General features: G+C 42.3%; 1 protein-coding gene across 2 annotated transcripts in view; it reads left to right on the top strand.

Annotated features, from left to right (window-relative positions):
• The first annotated feature begins 2,432 nt into the window (after positions 1-2,432).
• SLC12A2 (solute carrier family 12 member 2) overlaps positions 2,433-19,939 on the top strand; it is a 51,305-nt gene continuing 33,798 nt past the window's right edge. For both annotated transcript variants that reach the window (XM_033086424.1, XM_033086423.1), the window contains exons 1-3: positions 2,433-3,034; positions 18,351-18,470; positions 19,454-19,529. In XM_033086424.1, the coding sequence (XP_032942315.1) occupies positions 2,534-3,034; positions 18,351-18,470; positions 19,454-19,529 (697 nt within the window). In that variant the 5' untranslated portion in view covers positions 2,433-2,533. The remainder of the gene's footprint in view (positions 3,035-18,350; positions 18,471-19,453; positions 19,530-19,939) is intronic.

Here is a 19,939-nt window from a genome sequence, read left to right as displayed (position 1 = left end):
GAACAGTGTTTAAACAAGAGAAGGATCAGTGTACCCATCTCTTCAACCTACAGAGGCATCCTCAGGTTTTTTTTAGGCATGTACACATCCCTAGAATTGAAATACTTCTTCCTCTAATTGTTATGGAAAAGCCAGCTTTGTTTTATAGTTCCAGTCATTTTCTGTCGGATGACGTCACCAGGTTTGTTGTTAATTGAAATAAAACAGTGGAGATGTGGTGAGCTAGAAAACGGATGCTGGTACTCAGAGTTTGCTAGGCAGAGGGGGAAAATATACAAAACTGTTTATCAGGAAGAAAAAAAAAAGATTTGTAACCCAGAAGTACCAACTAAAATGTCACTGAAATAAAGAAGTGGCATTGCTCAAGAGGCCTGACAAAGTGAATGTTTGCTAGATGATTTTTAGCACCCTAAATAAGGTGAAACTGTTTTGGAGACATAGCCCACCTCTCGTTATATTCTGTGAGCTGCTACCTTCAGGTATAAAGACAACTGAAATGCACAATGGAAAATCACTGGTGAGTCCCTGTTTAAATTCTGACTATGGAAACTGAAGTATTTTACTCCCATCTGACAACCTCAGAGCCAACTTCATATGCTTTAATGGATTATCCAGCCACTTACGTTCCAGTAAGAGCAAGGAGGCAGAAAAACTTCACTTTTCAAGATAAAAGAACCATGTATGCTTCTGGAGAAAGAATAAACTTTAAGAGAACAAGGGACAAAAAGCTGCAGCAGAGGAGACAGAAAAAGGCATTACTGACATTAGATCTATTACGCAAGTGGTTTTTTACAGTGCACTTGGCAGAGATCCAGAGGCTGGAAGGTGAAAAAGGGGGATCCAGGGCGGGGGTGTGAAGGGGCCCAGGGGTGTGAGGGGTTCAGGGGCTGTGTGAGGAACCAGGATTCTCCGAGCAGGTCCAGGGGGAATGAGGATAATGGCACTGGAGCATCTTTTATGGGGACAGGTGAGGGAGCTGGAGCTGTTCAGCCTGGAGAAAGAACCTCATCCTTGTTTATAAACATCAAGAGGAGGGTGCCAGGAAGATGGAGCAGGGCTCGGTTTGGCGATGGTCAATCACCAGGGCCAGAGAAACGGCAGGGACTGTGAAAGAAACACAGGAACATGCCACCTGAGCATGAAGAACTCCTTCCCTGTGCAGTGACCGAGCATGGGAACAGATTGTCCAGGGAGGGTGTGGAGTCTCTGTCTCTGGAGGCACTCCAGACCCGTCTGGACATAATCCGGTGCCATGTGCTTCGGGATGACCCTGCCTGAGCAGGGAGATGGGGCCAGACGACCCAGAGTGATCCCTTCCAACCAGACCCAGTGCTGTGGTTCTGTGGGGTGGCTGAGGAACCAGGGGTTTGTTTGGGGTGCATGTGGGGGACCAGGCTGTGTGTGCGAGCTCTGGGGCTGTGCGTGAGGAACAGGAGGGATGTGAGGGGATCTAGGAGTGTAAGAGGGCTCCGAGGGGCAGTGCGAGGCACCGAAGCATGAGTGTGTATGTGGGGAACTGGGGGGGTTTATGAGGGGCCCAGGGGTGTGTGAGAGGTCCGGGTGTGTGTGTGAGGGATCAGGGGGTGTCTGAGATCTGGGGGTGCGTATGAGGAGACTGGCGGTGTGTGTGAGGGACTGGGGGGGGGGAACTGAGGAGATCTGGGGTTGTGTATGGGAGGTTCGGGGGTGTGTGAGGGGATCTGGGGTGTGTGAGGGAGGTCCGGGGGTGTGTGAGGGGATCTGGGGTGTGTGAGGGGATCTGGGGGGTGTGAGGGAGGTTCGAGGATGTGTGAGGGAATCTGGGTTGGTTGAAGAAGGTTCGGGGGTTGTGTGAGGGAAGTCCGGGGTGTGTGAGGGACAGGGGGTGTTTGAGGAGATCTGGGGTTGTCTGAGGAAGGTTCGGGGGTGCGTGAGGGGATCTGGGGTGTGTGAGAGGATCTGGGGTGTATGAGGGAGGTCCGGGGGTGTGTGAGGGAGCTCCGCGAGCTGTGACGGACCGCGGGCTGCCCGAGGGGCTCTCGGGCGCTCCCGAGGGGTCCGGGCTGTGCGCGGCACCGCGCGGCTCCGAGCGCCCCCGCGCTCCTCTCGCGAGACGTGGCGGCGGCCGGCGGGGCTGTGCCGGGCGGGATCGCGGCGCGGCCCCCCCAGCCCCTCCCAGCGCCGCCGCGGGGCGGATGCGGCGGGGCCGCCATAGTGCGGGCGGGAGGAGCCGCCGCCGCCCGGCCGGGGACGCGCTCCCGCCGCCGCCCCCTCCGCCGCAGCCCGGGAGCGGGCGGAGCCTGTGCGGCGCCGCCGGTTTTTTCCCCCCCGCATCCCTCCTGCCTCGCCAGCCTGCAAGCGACCGCGCTGCTGCCTGAGCAGAGCGGGATCGGGCGGAGGGAGCGGAGGCACCGTCACCTGGCGCTGCGGCGGGGGCGGGGCGCGGCGCTGTGTCTGCGGCAGCCCCGGGGCGCTGCTCGGCCGCTTAAAGCAGCGGAGCCGCCGGCCGGGAGGGGCGTTCGGAGCAGTGGCGGCCGCGGAGCGAGGGGAAGGCATGGAGGGCAAGGAGCTGGCGGCGGGGTCCGCGGGGGATGAGGGCTCCAAGGATGCGCTGGGCAAGCCGCTGGGTCCCACGCCGAGCCAGAGCCGCTTCCAGGTGGACCTGGTGGCCGAGGGGCCTCGCAAGTCGTGCGGGGACATCGGCCAGGCGGGTAAGGGAGGCGAGGAAGCCAAGGGCAGGTTTCGGGTGAACTTCGTGGACCCGTCGGCCGGCGGCGAGAGCCCCGGCGAGCCCGGGGGAGGCGGCTCGGAGGGCGGCAATGTGAGCGGCGTGCAGAACGGCGGCGACACGGTGATGAGCGAGGGCAGCCTGCACTCGGGCGGGCACCACCACTACTACTATGACACCCACACCAACACCTACTACCTGCGCACCTTCGGCCACAACACCATGGACGCCGTGCCCCGCATCGACCACTACCGGCACACGGCTGCTGACCTGGGCGAGAAGCTGCTCCGGCCCAGCCTGGCCGAGCTGCACGATGAGCTGGACAAGGTGAGAGCGGCCCCCGGGCTCCCCCGGTGCCGGGGGTGCGGCGGCTCCTCGGCAGAAAAGCTTTAAAAAAAAAAAAAAAAAAAGGCGAAAGCTCGCTGAGCCTCGAGGAGGCGCGGATGCATAGCTTGCGTCTGAGTTCTGTATTTTTTTTTTTTTTTTGTCTTTTCGTGACGCAGTGGTATCCATCCATCCCCCCACATATACACACACGTGCTTTTGGGAGATAGTCCCCCAGTGCTAGAGGTATTACAGCCCTAGGTCTGTGTTCCCCATCACCGAGCGGGGATCTCTTACAGGTTTTCCGCCTCCAGCACATAGGGCATCGATTCGGGGGCTCGCCATGGGAATCAGTCTGGGAAGGGGAGGGAAAACATTTGGTGGAGACGCTGGGGGGAGAAAAAAAAAAAAAAGTAAATAAATAAGGATGCTCTAGGTTTGGTTTGTGTGTGCGGCGCCGAGGCAAAGCCCGCTGGATCCGATGGGATCTGGGTTGGGATGCTGCTGGATCCGCACGGATCCTGGGCGAACCTTCCCAGGGCTGCTCGGTGGCCCCTGAGCCGCGGTCAAGGCTTCAAACATTTCGGAGCTGTGAGTCTCAATCCTTTTCTATTTTGGACTACGAGTCCGTGTGTTATTTGAGACGAGTTGACAGTGAGAGCCTTCTTTGCATTGCCGGCTGTCTTGGCTAAAAGACAAGCTTTAGCTGAACGTAGAATTAATTTCCTAGGTTCTCTTTTTTTAATTTTTAAACCATCATCCCTAAACTAACGTGGATAAAGATCAAGTTCTTGCAGCGCTGTTTTGTCACAGTTTGAAAATTGGTGCGTGGCTGTGCTCAGAAGCCTGTGTTTTAAGTGGGGTCTTTCTGGTGGGTTTAGGGAAGTAAAGAAACGCGTGGGCCACGTTCCAAGGAAGTGAAGAATATTTTGTTTCCAGAACTCTTTTTTCATCCCACCTTTCGCTCCCTATAGGTGGAGTTCCATGAGGAAATGTATGTCTTTTCCGGATTTACCTGTTTCACACCGTTTGGGGTTTTTTGGGGGGGCTGGTGGCAATTTTTAAGTGTGTTTTTTGACACTGACTGTGGAGTTGTTCCAGTAGAAATAACTGGTTGGTGTATTGTAAAGATCCTTGTTTGTGACATCTGAGATGTCAAATTTTAATTGCCAACCATAACTGCGAATTACTCCTGCCTTCCAGGTCCCCTTTTGATGGAGATAAATGATGATCTGTGGCCTCATTCTCAGTCAGTATGAAATCAAAATTGGCAGCGACTGCCATGTGTTTGGACTGGGGTAAACTATAGTTAAAACACATAGGTGTGCTTGTAGTACATGTGAAACCACATTGGGTTTCTGTCCTGTTCCCCCAAATTTCCGAGTCCTGGTCCCTGATGAGCTGACCCAGGTGTTGGATGCTCAGCTTTGTAAGCAGAACATTTCTCAAATTTCTGAGGTGGGCAGATAGCTTTTTCAGTGTGTTAAAGCGCTTTCCAGAGTGCTGCAACATTGACAGTCTTAAGATATTTCAATGCAGAATATAACGTATTCTGAAACTATTGTTTCTGAAATTATAATATCTTTATTGAGAAGAAATCAACAGCAAGGAATTTTCTTTGTAGTGTGTGGCATAGAGGAGTGGTAGGCAAACTGATTACAGGATCATTATCAAAAGTTTCATAGTGAGCATTAATTAAGTCAAATTACTAATGTCTTAAATGTCATTAATTTGTTCTGCAGTGTGGACAGATGTACATGTGAAGATACTTCATTTTTTAAAGTCATGTCCTGTCTGCTTGGGACAGTACCCTCCTCCCATAAAATTAAGTATTAGGGATGGAATATGGAATTTTGATTGGCGTTTGATATTAAGTATCAATTTTTTAAAAGGTCACGGTATAAACTTCAGGGTTTTAAGTTGAAGTTCACTGGAGTAATGTCCAAAGCAATTAAAGTGTTAGCAGCTACTTAGGCTTATATGAAGAAGGGAACCCATTATTTTTGCTTCCAACTTAGCAAAACACTTTCCAAGATAAAGCTGTGAACACAAAAGCTTTCAATAAGGGTGTGTTTTGCATGCTAATAGCATCGGATACCTCAATTCCTGATCATCTCAGGAGCATGAAATACATCCCATCTCTGATTATGTACTAGGTTTGTGAGCACAAGAGCCCTGATAACTTTTAAGTCAAGGTGATGCTTGTTACATGGAAGATGTTCTCAGAGCTGCTGTGTTTTTGTTTTTTTTTTACTGTTTCTTGGGGCTTATTGTCTCCAAAGTGAATTCAGTTCCTGCTGACTAGCAGGTCTCTACTGTTGGATAATGCTGTGCATTTGGGAAAGTGTCTTACTGACTTTTGGTAACTTGAAAAATTAACCTTGGTCTGTGGCTGTTGATTCTGTACCAATTTATCAGGTACAGCTTGTCTGTGCAAGGCTGGTACAAACATCCTGGTACCCTTACATAAAGTTTGCACTGTGTGAATACCTATTGTTGTGCCTCTGCTCTTGACCCAGTGCATCAAAAGTGGCAGATCATTCTTTGTGTAAAGAGTGATCCAAAACTGTTTACCAGCGGCATGGTTCACTGCTTTGAATGCAGCTATTTTATCAGCAGATAGAGTTTGTGCTATTCTGTTTGCTTTTAATAAGTAGATAAATGTCAGGCAGTATTGGAGCATTGTCAGTGGCAGTAATAGAACAGATTTTTTTTTTTCTTTAGCTTTGTTTGGAAGCTTCATCTGTCTAACACTTATACTGATTCTGTTCTCACAGAAAAGCAGTGTTGGAAGAAGAGTGACTGAGGAAGACACACACATGTACTGGAGGGGTCCCATTTCACAAGGGTTTGTCCTGCAGCCCTGGTGGGATAGGAGTTGGTGTGGTCATTCCAGCAGAGGCTTTTCTCCTAGGAAAGGGATTGTTCTTGAAACTGCCTGTGGGAACACAGCTGAGTGATGCTGCAGTACTCTGAGGTGGATGAATTGCGTAACACTGGTCTTGGTTGATCATATTTAACTCCAGGTGAGGGGTCTTGTCTTAATGTGTCATTGGCTGCAGGTAGCTAAGGTGATCAGTCTGTTCCTTACCCAGTTGGTATGTGTGAAATGAGATGAAGGAGAGAATTTGATGATGCTGTTGCTGTCTTGTAGATAAAGGGAACATGTTGCAGGAGCTCTGGTCTCCAGAGATGTTGAGGTGAGAGGATGTTTATGAGCAAAAAAGTGGGAGAGAAGTCAGCATACCATGACTGCAGGTTTTTGTTGCAGTGGTGTCCCCTGCCCTCTTCAGGGGGATCTGCCTTTTGACCATGGCAAGATTAAAGTGTCCTTGCTTTTCCTAATTTTTTTTCCTGTGTTATGGCTTTTTGTGGATCAGCTACATCTGCACAAAAAGATACAGCCTGTAGAAATACTGCCCGTGCCTTTGTGCTCCTCATCTTATCAATACCTTGTCATAGTATCACAGACCCGATTGTTCTTCTGGAGTATTCTGACCTGCACACAGTAATCCTCTGAAATAATTTAAGATTTTTCTATGTAGCATTGAGTTAATGGGGGGGCTTACGTTTTTTCCTTAAGACTAGATGTGTCTGCATTCGAGGGGTGGTTCTGGTTTGATCTTTGTGCAGTCCCTCGCAGCTGTGGTGAGTGGATGTGGTGTGAACCAAGCCCTCTGCTGGCAGCTCTGCTCTTTGTTAAATACCGGGAGCCCTGACAGGGTAAGGTACTGATCTCAGGAAGATCCTTACACCGCCCCCACCCCCGATCAAATTATAAATCAAAACAAAAAGAAATCCCAAGGTATGTAAAAACACAAGTGTGCTTTGCTTCCTCCCACACAAAGAATCTGTGCACCTGTCATCTGAATTTCAAGACAGGTGTAAGAGAAAAGGCAATTACTGGTAGTCCTGATACAAATTGAGGGTTTTTTTTTTTTGTTGTTTGTTTTTACTCAAGTTGGATGACTAATAATTATTTTCTGTTGTCTTTCTGACTTTAAGTATTTTCTCAAACACTGCAGCTTTCCTCTGCCGTGATGACTTCAAATGTTTAATATAAGCACAGTGAAAAGGTCTGTGTATGGCACTGCTTTCTAATGAAAATGTATTCTATCTTGAGAATGTTAAACAACTGCTGCACCTCTAATATTTGTTTGGTTTTATTTTCTCCCAGTTGTGGTTTAGGTTTGCTTTGCCTGTAACAAAAGCAGGACTGAGCTAAAGGTGCCTAAAAGGCTAAAAGATGATTGTAGGGTATCAAATTAGCTACCCCTGTTATAAGGTCTGTCTTTAAAAGCGCCTTCCTTCCCTTTCACAGAAGATTGAGACCCTCTTGCAGACAGTTTTCATTGCTGAATCTTGTTTACGGTCTGTAGGTCTCTTTCTTTCTTGAGTCCCTGTTATTTTTAATTTAAATTACATTTCCTTCTTGCTGTCCTTCACACATGTGAGCTGAATTTGAATCTTCTTTCTGAAGTTCACTGTACTAAAATTAAACAAGAGAAGCTCTCTCAGTCTTGGTCTCGGTGCTGTTGTGTGTCCCAGAAGCCTATAATTGGTAACTGTTCTTTCATCACTTTTAAACAGCAGTGACCTTAATGCACCTGTACTCAGTGAGGCTTTACTTGCATCGTGCAGAGGGATGTTTTTATGCTTTTTCAGCCTGTCTCAAGAATCCTCATGTTATTTAACCTGATACCCCACTTAAGCACAACCATTTTTATCAAGGAAAAAATGAGTGTACTGCTCTGTTTGCAGCAGTGAGTAATATTAGTGTCCCAGGGCTTGTATTTTGTAAAGACCTTGTATACTTTGTATTTTTGTGTTGCTCAATGCTTATGTATCTTCAATCTTTGATAATCTTTCAGTCCCTAAAACCTATGGAATGCTAAAAAGCATGAGCTGTGTTCAGCAAGCTGCTAATATTATTCTTATTACTTTTTTTTTCCTTCCTGTCCCAGGGAAGCTGGAAATAACTGAACCTTTAACAGGTTATAGAGCTCACAGCCCAAGTGCAGACTGCTGCTGAAAGGGGTGAACTTTTTGCTGTCACAGATCTCAGCTGGATCTGATACAGATCAGATCTGGTTTACAGAAAGCCAGCACCCCCTCAACTGCAAAATCTTGCACTGCTTGTGGTGATTCAGTTCCCTCATCCAACACTTAAGGGATCTCCACAGTCTTTCCACTGCACACAGGCGTCAATAAAAACTTTTGGGTGTGCACTCCTAATCTACATATGTTCATTTACTTAAAAATTTTATGTACTTGTGCTTCTTTACAAATAATGTGTATAGTACAAAGTAAAATTCCCAAGAGTGATATAAAGATGAAATGAACACTTCCTTTTTTTCTCTTTATTAACATTACAAAAAATAATATATTGTCACACTCCTAGTGAACTGTTCCAGAACTGGTTAAAGAGGAAGGTGCTGCAGGGTTCATGTCCAGATTAACTTCTTCCCTTTTGGTACTGCACTTGATTAGACCTCAAATGATCTTCATTCTTGAAGAACATTCTTGCAGGGGAGGAGCTTGGCAAGATCAGTATCTTGGAGTAATTTAAACCAGTGTACTACATCTTCTGTTGAATTCTTCAGATTTTTTTCCTAAAGCCTCATATAATACTCATTCATGAGCCACTACAAACCCATTTTCCCCAGTTTTTGGTGTAGGTAATAGTGGTCACACTATGGTTATTGGTCGCTACTAAGAATTGTTTCAATTAGTTTACTTCTAATTATTTGCTTTTCAGAGTTTTGGTAGTGATCCAGTTTTTGCAGTTTAAAGGCTGTGAATGGTCTTTGATTTATTTCTGCTTTTTACCATACTCATTATTCCTGACAAACTTACTGAAATTTCATTTGTGTATAAAAAGTAACTTTGGATTTGTAAACTTGACTGATTTAAGGATAAGGTGATAAAAACAGTGAAGAAATTCTGAGGAGCTTAATTAAAGTTCCATTTTAATAAGAAGGCTTATCTCTTGCATCTTAATTTTGTTAGTTAACTTCCCTTTGAATCCTCTGCTCCTACTTCAGATGATTCAGTTGTTTGGGTTCTTTTAAAATTCAAATAAAATATCTGTGTCTGTTTCAGCTGTGAAGGAACTGTGATGCTAGTCAGCTTGGTCTGTCAGTCTACATGGCAGAGACTCCCAGGACTATTCTGAGTAATATTGCTTTTGAACTGTAAGCAGTTTGGCAAACTTTGGCTGAAATGTGGTGCTGTGCTGGTGCTTTTCTGTGGGACATACCAGCCCTGCTCAGTGCTGGCTCAGGGGCTGTGCTGTAGCTGCATTCACCACTTCAGAACATGACACTAAAAATTCAGGTGGTACTTAAATGATTTTTTTAGGATTACTTCAATGGGGTTTTTAGTCTGTTTTAAGCTAACAGGTAAAATGTAATTTTTCAGCAACTTACTACATAGGAGTTAGATTTTTTTTTTAAGAGAAATGGGATGTTCTGTTAGTGTTTTACTATTGTTGCATAGGGTCATTTGCTCCTGTCTCCTACTTCTTGAATGGAAAGTGCACCATGTTTTGCAGAAATAGATGGAAACCAAAAGCTGTTAAGAGCAAGAACACCCCAAACTAACCTTTGTTTTAGGGTGGAGAATAGATGACTTGTGTGCTGGTTTTGCTTGGGGTAGAGTGAATTTCCTTCCTAGTAGCTGGTGTGGGGTTCTGTTTTGGACACAGGGTTGGTAATTTAGGAATATTTTTGTTTTTGCTGAGCAGGACTTGCATAGAGCTAAGGTCTTTCCTGCTCCTCCTGTGCTGGTGAGGAGGGTAGGAGGGGACATAACCAGCACAGGTGACCCAAATTGATCCAAGGGATGCTCCAGACTGTGTGACATCATTCTCAGTATAAAAAGAGAGGTGGGAAACAAGGAAGGGGACATTGGGAGTGATGGTGTTTGTCTTCCCAAGTCACCTGTGATGTGATGGGGCCCTGCTCTCCTGGAGGTGGCTGAGCACCACCAGGGAAGCAGGGCATTAATTCTTTGTTTTGCCTTGCTCTTGTATGTGGCTTTTGCTTTCCCTGTTGAACTGTCTTCACCTCAACCTGTGAATTTTTGCCCTTCCATTCTCTCCCCAGTCCCTCTGGTGGCTGCTTGGGGCTGGGCTGCTGGGGTTGAACTGTGGTGACCTGGAAACATGATGTGTCCAAAACAGCTTCTTGACAAGACTGAAATGGATTCTCTTTTGTATTTAGTAGCAGAACATTGTATTTCTTGGACTACACTTGAGTATGTAAAACTTCTCTGCAGGAGGCTCACTAATTAGATTTACTTCAGCCCTTATGCAATCAAGTGTGGATCTGCCTCGTTCTGGAGTGTATCAGCTTCTGTGTTTGATACTCATGTGAGAACTACCAGTGTTCAGAGGCTGGATCCACTTCCCTGTGAAGTGTGGCTTCTCCTTCCAGGACAATGGATAGCCAAAGGAATGTTGCATTCAGTGCACAGTGAGAAATAATTACTTCCAGGGATCATTCAGAGTGCAGTGGTTCTGGAAGGGGTCAAACGCATCAGTGCAGAAATGAAGGTGCATTTTTGAGGTGTGAGGTAGACTACATGGATTTCTTTCCCTTAAACTGAAGGGGCTGGTTGCCCCCACACTTGTGCAGGAAAAGCCATGCCTCCTGCAGCTTTCTGTTAACCAGAACTGCAGAGTGGAAAAGGAAGTTTGGACTTTTTTTGGGAAGTTTGTTTTTTTGGGGAGTTTGTTACTGTTTTGCTTTTACAGTTGCAGACCATGTTGGCTACTCCTTGACAGGAAGGCCTTATTTTAGCTACAAAATTTCTGTGAGTGCAGACCAAAAGCATTGTGGGTCTTCCACACTACAAAGCTGCTTTTTCTCATTTATTTCTAATTTTCATGCTCAGCTTGCCCAGAATTTTCATACCATCCTCTGCTTATGGAGAGATGTATGAATCAAGATGTGAAGGTGTGGGGAAGTTTTTTATTTTGCAAATTGCTTTAATTCTATGATGTTTTTGCTAGGGAGGAAAAAAGCAAATACTGTTTATATTTCTGATAGGATATTGGTCTTGCATACCTGTAGATGTCAACAAAACTTTGCTGCTTTATCACGTGTCAGAACTGCTTCAGAGAGATGTAGCCTACATGTAGTAAGCTTAGAGATTTTTCAAGAAAACTGTGTGTTCATATAAGACATTAAAGTAGTGCTAATCTTCATAAACAAATCTCCTATTTATCCTTTGTAAGTATATCACCTTGAAAGAAAGGATTTACTCCTAAGCTGAAATCAATTGCCTGAGTAAATTTCCTTATTAAGTTTTTCTGACTTAGTTAGTACATCATACTACGTGTAAGAGTTGGAGTTGGATGATTATCTCTTTAAAAGAATTAAAATAGAAGTGCTTTTTAAATCATTATATATTCAATATATATATGCACACACATAAAAACCCACATGTTTAATGTTTCTCTATTAAAAGCAAGACAGAAATACAAGCTGATGGCAGAGACACACAGCTAATCCTTCCGTTGACATGTTAATTGCAACTGTAAATTTCTTCTGTTTAAAATTGTTCTGCTGCAATCACCGTACAACACTTTAATTTCAGCTTAAGATAACAGGAATGTTCAGTGTTTGATGCAATCTCTTTTAAAATCTCTGAAAGTGGGTGCCAAAGGCATTTGCTACTGTGTTTTAAATGTGTAATTGTAGAGAAGGTAATACAGTCAAAGCCCTTAAGTTTTGGTCTCTTGGCTGCAAACCTGCAAAGGATTTCCTTTGATTGAGGTGAGTAACCAATGATTGTAGGTGTTCATGTTTGATTCCAAGGAATCCCATGTTTTAAGAACTGACTGTGTTTTATCTGGGCAATTTATCTTCTGCTGTTCTAGGTAACTTCTGGATGCCATTTAATGACTTGGTAGGCTTTTTAAAGTTATGATTGTAAAGACATCGGAGTGGGATTTATGGCAAATTTGCTAATAATATTTATAATTAATTCCTGTTTTATAACCAGCTAGTAAAGTACCTAATATGACTGCTGAAATTTCTGAACTGCTGTTCCAACAGCAATAACTAGTCATTGTTCCTTGGTAATATTAATTTTTTGAGTTAGTTCTTTAAAGAAGCTGCAGAGATGGCGTTAGAAATACTGAAGTGTCTTGAACATTTCTTTGTGCCGTGTTTTCTTTTCTCTGTGCTATGTGACTGGGTGTTTTTACCCACTGGGAGCAATGCTGATTAGTAAAGCTTCCCATCTATCTCCTGAAAAACCTGAGCACCTGAATCTGTTTTGTTAGCTTGGTAAACCATTTTTAAGTAATAAAAAATCAGAAATCTTTCAATTGCTCCACATGTTCTATGAAGAGATTGGCTTTCTGAGTAGCAGTTTCTAAGTGAGGGGTAACCCTGTGTGAAGTTCCAAAGATTCAGTGTTGCATCTATTTTAGAATTTACATGTTCATTGCTCTTTCATCAGAATGAGGGCAGTTACAAAGCATTAGTTGAGAGTTGTGCATGCTTGTTCTTACTTTCCATACCTGTCACCATCCTTATTCCAGCAGAGCAGGACGAGTTTACAAAATACTGTCCAGTCAGACTGTTCTTTAAGAGAATGTTACATAGAGTAAGATACTTTAAAAGTCATTACCTGTGATATTTCCTCCCTTTGGAGTTATTTCCCTTACAGGAAAAAAAACCACTTGAAAACTGTCAGACTTGGCAGAGGTGTTTTCCAAGTTTGGTATTAAAAACTCACCGTGATTTGTAGTTTAGGAGCAAAGTTAGACATAGTATCCCAGTCTCTCTTTAGTAGAGGTTTTCTGAAAAAATGGTTACAAGCAGTAGTTAGTGTCTCCAGTTTTGAGTCATAGACTGGTGAAAACTTGCATTTCTTCCTGTGTTTTTAAGTATTGAAATACTTTGGAATCTCAGACAACCAAATTCAAGGCTTTTCTTGATAAATGAGTCTTTATCATAAGACTGTCTGGGTCCCTGGACAACAATATGTTTAAAGCCATTCACTGGAGATTTAGGTGTTTTGGAAAGGAAGCTCAGTCCTCTTGATCTCTTTTACAACTGCCTAAATAAAAGCATTAAAAGATAAAAACAACTTATCGAACTGACCTGTAGACAAAACTGGGAATTCTATGACTGCAAACGTCAACATGCTGCAAAAGTGATGTTTAAACAGATATTTGATATGTCTTGGTGTCCTTCAGACAACATTTAATACCTGGCTTGTTATTTATTCTTTATCAAGCAGCATTACACTTGTACCAGACAGATTGTTTTCAAAAGATCTGTTATATCAGAGGTAAACACCATAGCAGCAGGATTATTCTGTGCATTAAATACATCTAGTACTTTTAAAATCTTTTATTCTGCTTTGTGGAAGTGTCACAGGTGGTGGGAGCTAGAGCCCAAATGTTCATTTACTCTTTCAAGGAAAAGATCTTTGGTAATGTATAAAAATGCTTTGAAGTGTTGCCATCATCTGAGGCAAAATGTCTAGTAATTCTTATGTAACTTGATAGTTTTCTTCATTGTCATTTTTACTCTATGCTTTGGCTAAAGTATCCTTTAATTAGAAAAGCAAAAAAACCCAAAACCAAATGTTTATAACCTCTTTAATAGTGCACAGGTCTGGAGTTGGGATATTTGAGAGTATAATCTCTCCAAATAATGATTCTTCCTCTGTTGAGACAGATGGCATGCTACATCTGGATCAATACATTTTACTGCTTGTTTCCTTCCACAGGATAAGGAATATTAAAATGGCAGTGCCTATAAAATTAACCTTTGGGAGATGAAGACAAGAAATTGTAAGGGCTGTGAACAGGTTGGCAGTAGTGCTGTGAGCCACAGAAGGGCTGCAGAAGATGTGTGAAAGCCTCTCACTCTTGTGAAGAGGAGTTCCTGCAAACATCCCCATCCTCAGAGCTCCTGAGGCATTGGGTGGTGTGGGCATAGAATTGTTCTGTCAGTACTCTGTGGGCAAAGATGGTTCTCAGGTAGCTTCCTTTATTTCTTTTTTCTGTTCTCAGTAACGTGAGAGAACTGTGCTCAGTATGTAATCAGAATAAAGTATGTGTCAGAACGTAGTATCAGAACTTAGAATGTAGGTACAGAGCAGTTTTAAGTGTAAACAGCTTGATTAAATATAGTGGAAGACCATTTTTGTATTTTTTTTGCAGAAGCTGCAGCTTGAAAAGATTAGACTTGATTTTTAGCATGATAAAATAAACTATTGAAACCAGCTTCAGTGCTGTATCCTGCCAAGATGAGAAGAAGCTGCTGTTGTGGAGCTTTTCTTGAGAGTTTGTGTAAGAAGAGCCTCATAATACACACCCTGTGCTAAACCTGTAGCTGGCCAAACTTGAGGAATGAGAAAAGCAGTTAAATGCTGTAGTCTGAGGTGCTTCTCTGGCCTCCTGTTTCTGAACAGGACTAACAGCAATGGGAGGGATTAGCTAAAGAAGTCAGTGGCTTGGAGCACAACAAATCAGGCACAGCTCACAGTGACAGCAATCTGCCTAGAGATCCAGCAAATAGTCTTACATACAAACTTGCTGGTGGTCCTGCCCTTTACTTGTGGCTTCCAAGTTGTGATTCTTGAAAAGAAACAAGACTTCATGTGTGTTTATTCTGGTATTACCTCATACAGTTCAACATAGCCCAAGTATATTGCCATTAAGATGGGATTTAGATAAGTTCACCACAAAAAAATTTATGCTGCATGGCATGCACCACTATCAAGAACTCTTAAATAAAGCAATTTTTACTTAACTTTTTGATGCACCACTGTATTGCAGGCTGCGTGTGAAAAATCTCAGATCTCCTCTACCAAAATACCAAGTATTTTCTCATTACTAGTCTACTTCTAATAGATGTGGAGGCTATTCACAGTTGTCACAAATAACTTATTGTTATGATCCAGCACTGGAGATGAAATAGTAGATTATCTGTGTAGGAGCAGAAATTAACTGCTTCTTGTCTGAAGTCCTCTCAGAGTGTGATAGAATTGTCAGCTTGTAGACATACATTATTTTTCCTTTAACAGCACAAATGAACGCCGTGGCTGAGTATTTTTGGACTGATTATTTTGTATTTAAAAATTGTGTTCATAAGACTGTTTCTGATCTGAAATGCTAAACCCCCTTTTGTTACACCCCCTCCAAATCCACAGTGTGTTAGTGTTTTTGACTGTTTATGAAGATCTTATCGTACATGTATTGGCTCTTCTAAAATAGTGCTAGGGCAGTTTTTTCCATTCAGTGTCTGACTTGAGTAGAAGCATTGTTTCCTCATGAACACAAGCATGAAAAATACTATGCCTGCTTGATTTACAGCTGAAACCACAGTGGTGCTTTCTTAATATTGCCTTAGAGGGCTGAACTTGGAGCCTTCTGGAGTGAAATTCTTTTGTGCCCACACTCTGTAATATCTGTTCTCAGTGGTGCTTTATTGGGCACCCACCAGCGCTGATAACCAGGAATAACCTTTCAGTTATTACATTTTACTCGTGCCTCAAAATATTTTCCTAAGAAATATTGCACGGTGTGGAGAGATGAGACATAGAGAACAAAACTTTGCTGTGTTCGGAGTGTGCAGTATCTGGGAGCTGATCTGGTAACTGATAACTCAGAATACCAGTTGTGAGCCATTATCTCCTGCCCAGAACACAACAGGCTGAGCTGTGGGCTTGTTTGAGCGATGCAGTAAAATGTGTGGCTGCCTCATGGTGGTGGAGGCTTTGAAGTGACCTTTGGGGGTCACCTTGGCCATGTGTGCAGGTTTTACCAATGCTTGGCCAGCCCTGCTCACATGATGATGTGTGTGATCCTTTCTTAGACTAGATACAAAGGTGTTTCTCCACCTTCTTACCAAATCTGAATTCGCAGCAAACAAACTCCAAGCTTGTTTAAAAAAAAATAAAGGCATTAACCACTTCAGTCACATTTCACAATTTTAAGACATGAAGATACAGATTCCTCCTACTGTTCCTTGATCCTCCCTGACCAGACTTCTCAGAGAGCAATTTTGTTATTTCTTATTACAGACATGATGCATGCTGTTGTAATAGCAGAAGATGTTATCTAATGCTGGCACATTTTTTTGGCCAAAGCTTAAAAATTGTTTAGATAATTTGAATGCAACTCCCTTTATGTAATAGTTTATAATAGAGAATGTTTTAAGTATAATGTGATGGTTTTCTATGAGGAGTAAGAATGGGTTTTATATGAGCAAGTAGTAAATGGTTATACTGTCTCGTGCTTGATTGGAGGTTTTGGCATAGTTGAGAACATGTTTATAATCTGCCTCTTGTTTTAATGCATCTTTTTTCTCTCTGTTTAAGTCATAAAGGGAGGCATTAACACTTAGAAGGATATTTACATTTTATTCTACACTTCTGTTGGAGCAGGGTAGGTGGTCAGCTCATCCTCTTCTAGCATGAGCCCCAGGCTTGAGCAGGAGATGTTTTCTTATTTCTGATTCAGGCAGGTCAGCATTTCTGAAATGTAGCACATTGTAATTTTCTTTTTGGTTCTCACTGTTCTTACCACTCTAAATGATTGTGTGCCACTACTTGATTTGGCTTGAATGCCTGAATACAATTAATCAGCAATCAATAGATTAATCTGGTCAAAGGCTGTGCAAATCTCCCCAGACTTAGAGCCATTAGTTCTGTCCAGGAAAGCTGCAGTTCAGCAAACTGGGTCACTCCTGGTTGGGTTTCTATTTGCCCTCTGTTTAGTGTATATAACACATAAAAGAATGTGTTATGAGAGAATATATATAACACATAAGGTATCTTTTTTTTTTCCCCCAATTGTAATCCTTTATGGTGATAATATAATTTACTTTTTAAAAGAATAAGCTGTTAAAGGTAATGATCTGGAAACTGATCATGATTCTGCCTAACAGTGGAAAGCTTGTGCCTTACAGAATCACCAGGTGTGTTGCAGGCGTATCTGTTTCTATGAGAATTTAATAATTCTGCATCAGTGAGAGGAGCACTGATGTGAATCTGTGCCGGTGAACTTTGGATAAGGTTGACAATCTGTTTTTTTAAAAATCTGTTTTGTATGTTTACTGCTAATTGTAAGAGCATATGGATGACACCCTTCATAACTGACAGGTTTAGAAATATTTCCTCTGGACTGTGCTGAGGCTGTATCTGGTACTAATGTATCAAGAGTAGGAAGAACTTGGTAAAATGTCACCCTAATCTTTATTACTCTTTCCCTGCATACACTTGAAAGCCTTATTTGTGTCCACTCTGTTTTGTGTCTTGCTTAACAAATATGGGTTTTGCCCTTTACCTCACTGGGATTGAACCTCTAATTGTTTAAATGTTTTCTAAGCCCTGGGATCCAGGCTGCTTCACAGTGTGCTGCTCGAGCTAGTTTGTTGGATGTTGTTCAGGGTCTTTAGAGTGTATTCATTCTGAATACTTGTTGCCTTGGATAAACTAACGTACTTACCTTGGAGTGCTTCTTGCTTTCTTACAGCAGCTGTGGGCAGTGTTTGAGTTTAAATGTTCTGGTGTTTGCCTGGCTTGGCAAAACAAAACTGTGTTTTAAGTAAGTGTGTATGTGTGTGTATACACATATCTTTTCAATTTGTATCTAAAGCTGAGGTTTTTCTGTGTTTTTGAAGTTGAGAGTTGACTTGTAAGTAAAAGACATAAGTTCGCCTTTGTCCATGGGCTGATGTTTTCTCCATCTGTCATCCTTCCCATTTAAATGGGGAGCAGTGTTTGGGAAGAGACTTCTCTTCCCTCCTTTTTCTTCCCTCCTTTTCCCTGGAATGCCAATCTCCCATCCTTCTTTCTGGCAGCATCACCTTACAAAGAGTAGTAGAATAGTTTACAGGGAAATGAATAATTTATTTCCTGAAAAATTGATCAAATGACAGCTAAGTCTGAACTACAGGAAGTGCTATAGCAGAGACCACTAACTTGTGATAGAACAGTCTGTGCTTTGAGATTAAGAAGTAAAAGTTCATGTGCATTTGAAATCTCCCAGCTCTTTTTCTATAGACCGGGTGTTTGACTTATTTAGGGATCTAGAACTAATTCTTGAATATACTTACACACTGGCGGTTAACAGTTTGCTCTTGTAAGTTTGTTTTACGTTCCTTGAAATCCAAGATGTGTGTCATGCAAGGGATGTAAAGGATCAGCTCAAAACTTCTGTCATGTCATTCTTTTAATTTTACTATTTACACAAATAAGATTTTTTTTTTTTGGTACAATATGTGTTCATATGCACACTCTGCTCTGTCAGTCACACAAAATACAATCCTTTTTTATGTTTTCCAAGGAGCCCTTTGAGGATGGCTATGCAAATGGTGAGGAGGGCACACCAGCTGGGGATGCAGCTGCTGCTTACACACCTGACAGCAAAGGGGTGGTCAAGTTTGGCTGGATAAAAGGTGTGCTGGTAAGTTTGATACATGGCTCTTCAGTTTCTTACAGATGCTGATGTATTCTTACAGGTCTTTCCAACTAATTTCTTTTGCGTCAGGCATTGTGGGTAGGATAAAGATTAAATGTATGAGAAGTGTGATAAATGTTAAAATTTTAGGAAGGGTTGCTCCTATTTCAGCTGAATTTTAAGACAATAAATACTTCAGGGCTTTAAATTCTTAAGGGTTTATGGTTTCCTAGCACAGGTTTTAAGAGTTTCTATGTTGCATGATTTCCAAGAAGGAAAAAGATACTGTAGTAGAAAAATACATACTGTACTTCTGTGGTTTGGAGAGGTCCTTATCTCCTTTTTTGTGCGATTGATATCTTACTCTTTAGGTAAGAAAGAAACCCAAGATTTGGTTTTAGGCTCCTATCTAAATTCTGAACAATGCAAACTCTTTTGTGGAGATCTAAGCATTGTAAATACAGGGATTAAAAAAAAATGCATACCTCTCCACCCTGTTATTGTACAGCAGTGTTGTAAGATACCAAAGTTATAGAAAAGGAAAGTTGCAGCAGTTTTTGTTGCTTTAAAAAGAGTAAATTATTTAGTAGGGTATTGCTTCAGTGCATTTTTTTTTTTTTTGAGGGAGAGATTCGTGGGTTGTGGAAATCTATGATGACTGTGAGATCTGTCTTAAGTCATACGTTAGTAGTAGTGTGAATTTTGGATCCTAAAGGTTAGGGCCTAAATTTTTATTGCTGTTTGTTTAAGACATACTGCAAGTGTCAGATATTGAAGTACTCTTAACTCTGTGTTTAACTTATTTAAGTGCCTCTTTTAAAATCAGACTTAAACTTGTACATTAATATTATATTCTTGTGAAATAATTTGAAAAGTGGTGAGGAAATACAACAGGATAATTTCAAGAACATTAAAAACTGAAATGAAGAATTAAAGAAAATGTCTGCACATGAAGAACTAATCTATGTTAAATTTCTGTTTTATCCTAGGTACGATGTATGTTGAATATTTGGGGTGTGATGCTCTTCATCAGATTATCATGGATTGTAGGACAAGCTGGGATAGGTATGAGTACTAATGCTGTAATTTTATTTCTGTGACTTTCCAATGTGATCCACAAGAGGTGTTGATCTTGAGCTTTTACTTCAAACAGGAATAGGAAATTATCTTAATATTGCCAATTTTTATGGTAATTTATCCTTATCAAAAACTTCAACCAGTTACTTGGACTTTTTCATTTAGGTACAAGGGAAGCATTTTAAAATTGACATTTGTAAGTCTTCAGTGAACTGTAGAGATGAACTCTTGATCTCTGGTTATTAAAACCTGCATATAGACTGTGTAGTAATTATATAAGCTTCAGAGGCTTCACTTTGTGTTGGACTGATCTGCAAAAGGCCTGTGTTTCTTTGAATCTCTAGAATACAGCTCTTACCTTGCTGATGATGATCTTTGCCCAGCTTTATTTGTATCCA

The sequence above is a fragment of the Catharus ustulatus genome, assembly GCF_009819885.2.
Source record: "Catharus ustulatus isolate bCatUst1 chromosome Z unlocalized genomic scaffold, bCatUst1.pri.v2 scaffold_26_arrow_ctg1, whole genome shotgun sequence".
In the NCBI taxonomy this organism is placed as follows: domain Eukaryota; kingdom Metazoa; phylum Chordata; class Aves; order Passeriformes; family Turdidae; genus Catharus; species Catharus ustulatus.
The sequence above is the reverse complement of the archived record's forward strand: the minus strand, read 5'-3'. Positions and strand labels throughout refer to the sequence as shown.